Source organism: Halyomorpha halys, unplaced genomic scaffold (assembly GCF_000696795.3).
Source record: "Halyomorpha halys isolate HHAL.00 unplaced genomic scaffold, Hhal_1.1 Scaffold388.1, whole genome shotgun sequence".
In the NCBI taxonomy this organism is placed as follows: Eukaryota; Metazoa; Arthropoda; class Insecta; order Hemiptera; family Pentatomidae; genus Halyomorpha; species Halyomorpha halys.
The window spans coordinates 244,704-254,544 of NW_027114767.1; the positions used below are offsets into that span (position 1 = coordinate 244,704).

General features: G+C 30.0%; 2 protein-coding genes across 7 annotated transcripts in view; one reads left to right on the forward strand and one right to left on the reverse strand.

The window, feature by feature from the left end:
- Positions 1 to 434: 434 nt before the first annotated feature.
- On the forward strand, positions 435 to 5,759 carry Arp6 (Actin-related protein 6). Its single transcript, XM_014422755.3, has 8 exons — positions 435 to 604; positions 708 to 825; positions 895 to 1,087; positions 1,218 to 1,410; positions 1,492 to 1,699; positions 2,414 to 2,679; positions 4,012 to 4,165; positions 5,583 to 5,759. Exons 1-7 carry the CDS (start codon positions 528 to 530, stop codon positions 4,139 to 4,141), a joined length of 1,185 nt encoding a protein of 394 aa, XP_014278241.1. The 5' UTR covers positions 435 to 527; the 3' UTR covers positions 4,142 to 4,165; positions 5,583 to 5,759.
- Positions 5,760 to 8,801: 3,042 nt separating this feature from the next.
- Trh (tryptophan hydroxylase) overlaps positions 8,802 to 9,841 on the reverse strand; it is a 261,632-nt gene continuing 260,592 nt past the window's right edge. For all 6 annotated transcript variants that reach the window (XM_067051896.1, XM_067051895.1, XM_067051897.1 and 3 more), the window contains 2 exons: positions 9,570 to 9,799; positions 8,802 to 9,154 (listed from right to left, as the gene is read on the reverse strand). In XM_067051896.1, coding sequence (XP_066907997.1) covers positions 8,902 to 9,154; positions 9,570 to 9,799 — 483 coding nt within the window. In that variant the 3' untranslated portion in view covers positions 8,802 to 8,901. The remainder of the gene's footprint in view (positions 9,155 to 9,569; positions 9,800 to 9,841) is intronic.

Here is a 9,841-nt window from a genome sequence, read left to right on the forward strand (position 1 = left end):
TTCCCTATCGTAAGCGTAACAAATAAAGAGAGTTAACGTAACAGACAGTGGTTCGGGAGTTTAATTTTTCATTTAGAGGTTTAGATCCTATTTCGAATATTTCGTGACCTAGAGCCTTGTTTTTTTGGCCTGCAAGTAAACCCGTAAGGGAATTCCATTTACCTTAAAGTGACCAAATACTGTTAAAGTTTTAGCTAATATGCCCGAATGACCTCCCTGATGAAGACCTGAAACTCAGGTCGAAACGCCATAAATAAATAATTTATTTCGCCATAAATAAATAATTTGTGTTTTTTTTCTGACCACACCCCCCGATCATCTTCTCCAATTATTGAATACTGTTAAAGTTTGTTGCCGTTGAAGAACTCCTAAAAAACTAAAACCAAATATTTTTCTCTTTGGTTTATTTACAACGAGGTTCAACTGTTGTTTTCCATGCATAACCTTACCTTTGAATTTGGAGCCTGATTATGTTTTCATTATAATTTTTGACAGATCTGTATTATAACTAAGTTTTTCAGTTTAGAATGGTAGATAATGCTTATATATTGGATAATGGAGGTTATAGCATTAAAGTTGAACATTCTCGCGCTAAGGAACCCAAGTAATTAAAAAATGCAACATTAAACTTATTTCATCTTTTAAATGATTTATTTACTTGTGTCTTTATTGTTTTTAATCGTTTTCATTTCGGTTTTGGTTTTAAGGATTATTCCTAATTGTATAATGAAAGCCAAAAGTGAAAGAAGAAGACTGTTTGTTGGGGACCAAGTAGAAGAATGTAGGGATGCTTCTGGCTTATTTTACCTTTTACCTTTCCAAAAGGTATAATTCAGTTTTATGGATTTGGTCTTATTGATGTTTATTATGTGCTTAAAATTGTTTTGTTTTCAGGGTTTATTAATTAATTGGGATTATCAGAAGACTGTTTGGGATTACATTTTCAGTAAAGAATGTTGTCCATCAAACTTTTCCGAAACCCCTGTTATTATAACTGAGCCTTATTTTAATTTTGCTAGTATTCAAGAAGCTACTGCAGAAATATTTTTTGAGGAATATGAGTGCCAATCATTTCTTAGGATGAATGGTGAGAAGTGCAATGTAATTATTGACCATTATAGTTCTTGATTTATTCTTAATTTTACTCATGTTTTTTTAATATATATTTTGAATGAACTCTTTGAATTTTCTATAAAAGTAGTTATTTCTTTCTTCAGCTGGTAGTCTGTCAGAGTACCGCTACCGACATGAGAATCCTAATGCACTTTGCTGCTTGGTAATTGATTGTGGTTATAGTTTTACCCATATTGCTCCATACATTAAAGGAAAGAAGCAAAAAAATGAAATAAAAAGAATTAATGTTGGTGGCAAGATTTTAACCAACCATTTGAAAGAGATCATATCATATAGGTAATGTTTTATAGTTTCTAATGTTAATTTTGAAAATCAACTTTTTATTGTTCATGTTATAATTAACTTTTTATGCTATAGACAACTTCATGTAATGGAGGAAACTTATGTAATGAACCAGGTTAAAGAAGATACATGTTTTGTTTCGGTTGATTACATGGCAGATATGGCTACTGCCAGAAAAAAATATCCTGATAATGATATTGTTAGGGACTATATTTTACCAGATTTCACAAATCTTCGTCGTGGTTATGCTCAAACATTAGACCAGGCTCCAGTTACAGAACAAGTAAGTAAATTAATCTAATCATTCTAAATATGAATGTTTCTCAAAAGTAGTTGTCAATAGTTTTATTTTAAATTTTTGACTTTGTAACTATGATTGATTTGTTAATGTGTAACCTTTGTTCTCGGTTTTTTCTTCAGTTGATGTGAAACCATTGAATATAGTTCTCTTACATTTATTGGTAGTTTAATAGCATAACTATTTTATTTATGTTACTAACATATAACTTTTTTTTTTACTTTACCACACTTCTTAGGCACTCTTAAACTTACGTAAAAACTAGGCGAATGACCTGTTTTCTTCTATGAAATTAAAAAAAAAAAAATTGAATGAAAAAAAGGAAGTTAGTTGAGAGTTTAGAAAAACGACTAGGAATCAGGATGAATATATTGTACAGGCATGTGAACTTGAAGTGTGTGAATAAAAGCATTGTATTAAGTATATAAGCTGGAATATCAATAAAAAAGTGAAAATATGCACATTTTTTGGAGTCTTAGTGGATTCATCATTTATACAATTATTTTCTGGTATTGACATTAAAAGGAAAAGGACAAAAGCATAGAAAACTATAGAATTGATTTCCTTGGTTGTATTAGAGGGCCTGGTTATTATTACTATTTTTGTTTTATTTTTGCTATTCATTGTTTTTTTTTTTTGTTGCTTATATTATTTTTATTTGATCCTAATAGTGTAATACTCAGTTTATTTTGTTTTCAGCAAAAGTTACGGTTAAATAACGAAAGGTTTGCCGTTCCAGAATTACTATTCACCCCCTCTGATATTGGGATAAATGAAATGGGGGTTGCTGAAGCAGTCATTGACAGTGTTCAAGCATGTCCTGAAGAAGCTCGCTCTCATCTTTATAAAAACATCATTCTTACTGGAGGCTGTGCGTTGTTTCCAGGATTTAAAGAGCGATTGTACAAGGATGTTAGGGCTTCTGCACCAGATGAATATGAAGTTCATATAACACTCCCTCCGAAGTAAGTAAGAATTAGATAATTTATGTTTTGTTTTTTATTTACTTCGCTACTTTAATCCTTTGTTTTTGTCATTAGACTTTAGTATTTAAAGTGTATGAGTATTGAGTTTGTAAATTACTTATAAATATATTTGATCTATGAAAGTTGTCCATGGCTAGATGTAACTTCAGCCTGCACTTCTGTTTTAGTCTGATTCACAATGAAAGATTTTGCGTTTTCAGATACCATACCAATTTCTAGTGACTTTTAGCCTTTAAAATTATTTTTTATTTATTTTTTTTTTTGCCATTTGATGATCAGTGTAACCTGAGTGGTAGATTGTACTATTCACCGTAAATGTTTTAAACTTGAAAGTTTGTATTCAGTCTTTATGTGGAAGTTGGATTTTCATGTTGTAAGACACTGTACCTTTAGTTAATCATTTCGTCATTTTTTATCAATTAATTTATTCCAATTGTAGTTTTCAATGTTATTGACTGTTTCTTTCAAACCAAGGGGCACCTATTATAATCCACAGGACCTTGTTTTGAAAAGATATGAAAAGATCATTTCCTGCAGGGTGCCACTCTCCAGATTTTATAACTGTACGTTACTAATGACCTTAATATATGCTTATGGTTACTAGTATTGGTATTGGTATTTGGTGGGGGGAACTAGTCCGGCAAATGGTCCTCCTGGTCCCTTTTGCCAACCCCTGGTTGGTTACTAGAGTTTCCATCATGTACTTACCAAGGTGGGAGTGTCAAGATTCATTTTTCAGGACCACTGTTAATAAATAATAACTGGGTCCCAGGTGGGAATCAAACCCATAGCATTCCGAACCGAGTGCTCTGGGACCTATATCCCAACCTGCATGGCCGCCACATCCCTTGTTTATGGTTATAGTATATTTTGTAGGTGAGGATTATTACAACTGGTTTTAGTCAAGATTTTCAATTGCCGAGAGAATATAGCATTACCAACCTTGTGTAGTTTTGGGCTAGTTTTTTTTTTTAACATTTACTGTAAATATAATAATATTGTTTTATTTGATTAATTTAAGTAGAAATTTAACATTACAACCAGATCAGGCTCTACCATTGATGCAGTATTATTCTCTCGTTATTTAGTAAATTTATAGTCTAAATTATTTTTAATGTACTTCAATTATTATAAACCCATTTCTTTCTTAGAGTATATATTAAAAGAAATTGTTGAATGAAAGAGAAATTTCCTTCAATCATATTTAATTTTCTAATTGTGCAACAATAAAATCATCTACAAATACTAGAACCTAAGAAGTTTCACTTCTAATGTACAAGAGTCTCATGCATATTTTTGTTTTATTTATAGTCCTATCACGTATGCTTGGCATGGAGGAAAACTTATCAGTAAAGATCCTGAGTTTTACTCATTTGTTGTTACAAAAGAGGAGTATGAAGAAGAAGGCTCTCCAATATTGATGGAAAGATTTGATGCTTAAATTTTAAAATTTTAAATTATTAAAGTAAGTTTATAACTTAATTAATATATTATATATTTACATTCTTTTTTTTATGGTGATTGAAGGTTAATTGATTTGTTTCTTCAATAGTAAAATTTGGTTAATGTTAATAATGTTGACAAAACATTAATTGATTTATCATTAACTTGGCATATCTTCAATACTGTGGTATTATGCAGAGAAGAAACACTTAAGAAGGCTAGATTGTAAGATGCCACACCTCATGTGAATTAATTTTTCTTCTGATTTTAATTCTTTTGTAATAGTATCAGTAGTGTTAATTTGTAATCTAAAGATATTAAGATTCCGACTGTTGGCCAAAGAATGTCACAAACAAGAAAAGCCATTGAGATTTATGCTTTATTGGAATCGCAGGCTATAGCTTGATGCTTGGTTTTGTTCGGTTTTTTTATTTATCAAAGGCTTAACCCCACTTTTATTTTATTGTTCTCAAATTCCTGTTAAGCTCCATTCATGACAAGAAGAATTCAGAAACTGAGGGTACCATTATCAGCTTATACTACTGTTTCTATCTGCTGTTTAAGTTTTCTTTTGGGCTCATTCATAAAAGTCTAAACCCTTAAACCCTTCCATTGTGGGATTGAATGATAAAGGTTCTTGTGGGTCTCCATCTCCTTATTCATTTTAAACTGAATATTAATCTTGTGGAGACCCTATATTTGCCAAAGTTCCTCTTCGTAAATACCTTCTTGTTTTATATATATATTTATGTATATATTTTTTTTTGTATATTCAGAAAAGGTGATCGAGAAAATATTATGGTTTTAGATTTTCAGTAGAATCCCAATTATTGATATCACTCACTAGAATTGGATGGAGTATAAATTTATGGTTTTCTTACATGAATGTTATGAAAATCTTAATGAGAAATAAATCATATTTTCTATTTAAATATCTGATAAAGATAGTGACCTAAATCGTAGATAAAAGAGATAGGAATGGTCTATGTCTTAAGTCCTCATAAAGGGAAAATGTCAAGCAGATAGGGTTAAAAAGGAAAAAAAAAATCCAAATATACTTTTAGTGCTGGAGTTGTAAAGACATTTCAAACAAGTTGAATAAAGCCTTTGCTTTTAATGTTTTTAGTATCATACTTTAATTCAAATAATATAATTCAATTTTCTGATTTCTTAATGTTTTAGTCCGAGTATGTTCTTATTGTTATTTTTTTACATCTTATCTTAGTTGATACACCTATATAATATTAAAAATAAGTAAATTACATTGATTGAAAGCTGACATGAATTATATTATTATGTCATTTTGGCTTCTAAATAATTTCTTATATTCTACAAAGCTAAATACTCTTGTTATTTAATTGAAGTTTATTATTCAAATATACTGTGTTTGAATAATAAACAACTTATAATTGGTACGTACTATTATTTTTTTTTTTCAGATCAAAAAACATCTCATAAGGGAGCTTAGCTATTTGAAGACCAACTATTCTCAAGGAATAAATTTTATGTTTGTATTTTAACAAACAACGTTTTTCTCAGGAATTTTTTTTTAATTTATTTAAAAAAGATACTTTTTTTAGGTACAAGAATAAATTTTGATTTTTAATATATTTTTACCAATTTGTGTACCTATTCCATCCTTAGAAACTACAATAATACATCCTATAACTGGTTCAAAAATGCTAAAAGTGACTTATGGCAGTGGCTTGATCGTATAATGATCAATGACAAAACATTGTTTGTGTTTTAGAATTTACTGAAGATATTTTTTTTTTTTATTAAGCTTCATGCGATAACAACTTTCAGTTTATGCACAGAAAGTTATTACTGTAAATTTATGCATTGTGTTATTTCAAAAAGGTATTTTAAGTAAATGAAAATCTGTTCCAAAGATGAGTTGGACATAATGTTTATATCCTGATTTAATAAATGTAAATTAATTAGATTTGTCTGTTTATCAAAGTGAAAATAAAATAATTGATCATCTACTGGATAATTGTAATTTAAGTGAAATATTATGGCTATGGAATTTTTTAAAAGACAGAACTTGTTTAGTTGAGGACCTGATAGCGTGGTGGTTGGGTGGGGTTGGTTGGGGCATAGGTTCAGAGTGTTTGGTTCTGAAGGTTGTGGGTTCGATTCCCACTTGGGTCAGTCAAAATTTATTTGTTGGTGGCCACAAGATATGAATCTTGACAATCCCACAGGACTTGAGCCAAAAGCTTTAATAAAGCACTAGGAAAAAACAAATTTTTTGTGCTCTTGATTTTTTGTAACAAAATCATGGAGAAAAAATGCAGGCTATCATGATAACAAAATATTAAAGAAGAAACTTTATGGAAGGCATTACACTTGTACTAAATACAACTAATTTAAAGATCAGAATAGCTGCTAGAAGCAGATTTTTGGATTAAAAAAGGGTTATAATTATTTTGGTAAATTTGAGTGGCATATTTATTAATAATTTTATTACTAAGCCTCAGGATTATCTTTTCTATTATTGGGTGTCTTTTTGTACAATGTAAAATTCCAAAGGTGTTATCTATGAATTCTCTTAAGTAATTGTAATAATTTTTGACTCATTTGATCCCAACTTTTTAAAAACTATTATTTTTAATTGAAACTCTGTAGAATACTTTATTACTCTAAGTAAAATATTTTTCCAAAATTTCAACTCAAAACCATCGCTTGTGGGGGGTATCACCTCCCGCCTCAAAATTGAGGTAGTGTGATTGGAAGGGTAGGGCTAAATTTATTAATATTTAGGCTAGCTATTAAAAAGAATTTAATAACACCAAAAGTTTATACTATAAATAAGTTTTACATAATATAATGGTCCTCTCCTAAAGTCTTTTGTCATTTGGAATCCTTTTTAGATGTTTGTGTGAAACCTAGGTTGACTTAAAATGGTTGGTGTTACGGCGGGTAGGGTTTCAAAAGAACCCCCTTTGCTAGCCCAATCATGAAGAGTAATAGAAATAAAAGAAATGAACTGCTGATTTTTGTTATTGTTGTATTTTAAATAATTGAGCATGATAAAATTAAACTATTTGAAAACAAAATATAGAAACTAGAAAAAAAAAAGAACAAAGCAAACTTAAAACTATTACAAAAATTATCTTAAGGTCAAACAAAAGAGAGAAAAAATGGCTTAATATCAATGTGTGGGTGATGGATAGATGGGGGCCCCTGGGTAGGTTGTTTATGTCCTTTTCCACCCCCCTTGTTCTCTCGGGGGATAAGTTGACTTTGATTGGGGTCCACCCGCCTTGACCAAAAGATTAAGCTGGCAGAGGTGGCCAGAGTGCTGAATACTAAGACAACGCAGTTTGAAGAAACACTTCAGCCTATATGTGTGCACACAATAAAATGCTAAGGTGTATTGTTTTTTTTTCACAGTATAAAAAACAGAAGTGTAGATTTATTTTAACATAATAGAAAAACCATGTTCTTTAATCGATTATTAAACATATGTTGGCCATAACACTTGGTTTTTCGTATTGGATCAAATAAGTGAACATAACTAACGATAAGATAAGCAATAAATTCACAAGAAACAGATTGTAGGTGGTCCACAATTCACTTTATAAGCACTTGGATTTTCACTCACCTATCATGCATTGTTTACAGTTGTATTAAAAAATAAATTATATAAATTTTGATATAGTCTTATGAAGTATATCATATATATATATCATATATAGTATGGAGGATTAGTCCAATTCTCTCCTAGAGTAAGTATATTGTACAGCAATAAGGCTGGGCAACTAAAAGTTTCTTTTCATGAAATACTCCATCTCATGGGTAGTTCTATGAGATAACCAACTAAGATCATTTTTAAGAAAAGGTGACATAAAAGAAAACTAAAATACCTCAATTATATTATAAAAACATTTCTTCCTTTTTTTTACTTATAATATTCAAAATTCTAATGTTTAGACTTGAACTGTAAACCATATGAAGAAGATTCTGGCAAAGCATTGATTGTAATCGATTATCAGGAGCGTAAAAGTTAATATACTTCCACATTTCAACGAAAAGATAAAAATAAAATAAAAAGGTAATTTAATCACCACTCCATTTTTGGGGCAGTGGGATCAAATGAGTTAAGAGTTCATTTAATTCCTAATTGGTTAAGAAGCCATTGATTTCATGTAGCAATAAATTGTTAAGTTAGTTCTAAACCACTCTAGGGTTAACCATTTTTTGCTAAAGAATTAGTTATTGTTCTCTAGACTATTGGATTTCAATCTTAGACTTGTAGCTAAGGGGAGGGCTTAACTTATATAAGGGGTTATAGCGTACCTAAGAAAAATGGACTGTGAAGGGTCCTCCAATAAAACTTAACAGTATATAAATCTGAGGAATGATAAAACTGTTTTGACCTTAATGATTTAAGCAGGGTTTTGAAAAAAGGACTGTTGGGAAAAGAAGGTAGAAAACACTGATGGTTTGTGATGTAAGAAAATATTAAATATTTAATTGTTGATGCTTTTTAGGCCTTAGTAATAAATTAACTAAGGTTTTTTGTAATCCTTACCCAGCTACAGGAGTTGGGTTGGGGTATTTAAAATATTTAATTTTGTTTTGCTGAAAATGTTTTTGGTAAAATAAAATAAATTAATCAAATTGCAATTTGTTTTTTATTTTCAGTACAGTATAATTTGTAATATTTTTATGATAACATTTTTTTTACTTTGAAACAAAAAAACTTTATACAATATTTGGTTCGTCCAGTAGGGTTGCCTTTATCTAAAATTATTGTTCTTCATGACCATTTTTCTTTTCCTCCGGTGCTAAATTTATTCCTTGTTGTAGCATGTGGGCAATTGTTTCGACTGTCTCATCTTGGGCATGAATTTGCTTTAATGCATTACTAACAATGCATAGGTCTCCCCTCAGTTCTGAAACTAGTGCAGCTATCTTCTGGGCATTGCTTAGAATCTCCACAGACTGTGTGTAAGGGTTGTAACGGACCCCAAATGGCCTTTCAATGTTCATCGCAAAAGCTCTGCAACATTTCAGATATTTTTTATTTAAGAAAACTAGTAAAACGAAAATTCTTTTTAAAAATGTGGTACTTGTCAGTTATTAAAACATTTACTTGAAAATTTATTTTAGGCATTAATCTTTGGTAATAATAATTGTCTATCTTTGTTACAGAGTCATTTTAAAATGACTCATAAAACAATTAACTAATCAATATAGATTAATGTTTAGATGTTTTCATTGTTGAAGTTTATGTTTTATAAGTATGATTTTAATTAAAACTGTTTAAAGTGTAAATAACTACATAAAATAAATAAAGTGGCCTTGTGTCCTTTGATTCTGGGCTCAAAATTAGCTAAGATGTATAAATGGTTAATGATTTCTCTAAGATTAAAGAAAGATTATTTTTGAGATATTTAAAGACTGATTGTTATTACCTCATTTTCTCTTTGGCCTCTTCAAATGAATCAGTATAGTAATAGGCGTTTTGAAATGATGTTATGATACATTCTTCCTTACAAGTGATTTCTGGATCAAATTTCTTAATCTTCTCTTTAGCTTCAATAGCATGCTTGAGCTCAGCAATTGATGACAGTAATCCAGCTCCATAGACCTTTAGCTCTCCATCTTGTTTGCATAAACCGAATTCAACTGTGAAGAAGTAGAGCTGAAAATGGTTTTACAAAAGAAATTTTAGAGCAATTGAAAT

What these genes read in the sequence shown, in the direction of transcription:
- Arp6 (XM_014422755.3), top strand. Translation starts at nt 528, where the DNA reads ATGGTAGATAATGCTTATATATTGGATAATGGAGGTTATAGCATTAAA. An exon ending in ACCTTTTACCTTTCCAAAAG is followed by an intron (nt 826 to 894) that starts GTATAATTCAGT and finishes TTTTGTTTTCAG; the next exon opens with GGTTTATTAATTAATTGGGA. An exon ending in AAAGAGATCATATCATATAG is followed by an intron (nt 1,411 to 1,491) that starts GTAATGTTTTAT and finishes TTTATGCTATAG; the next exon opens with ACAACTTCATGTAATGGAGG.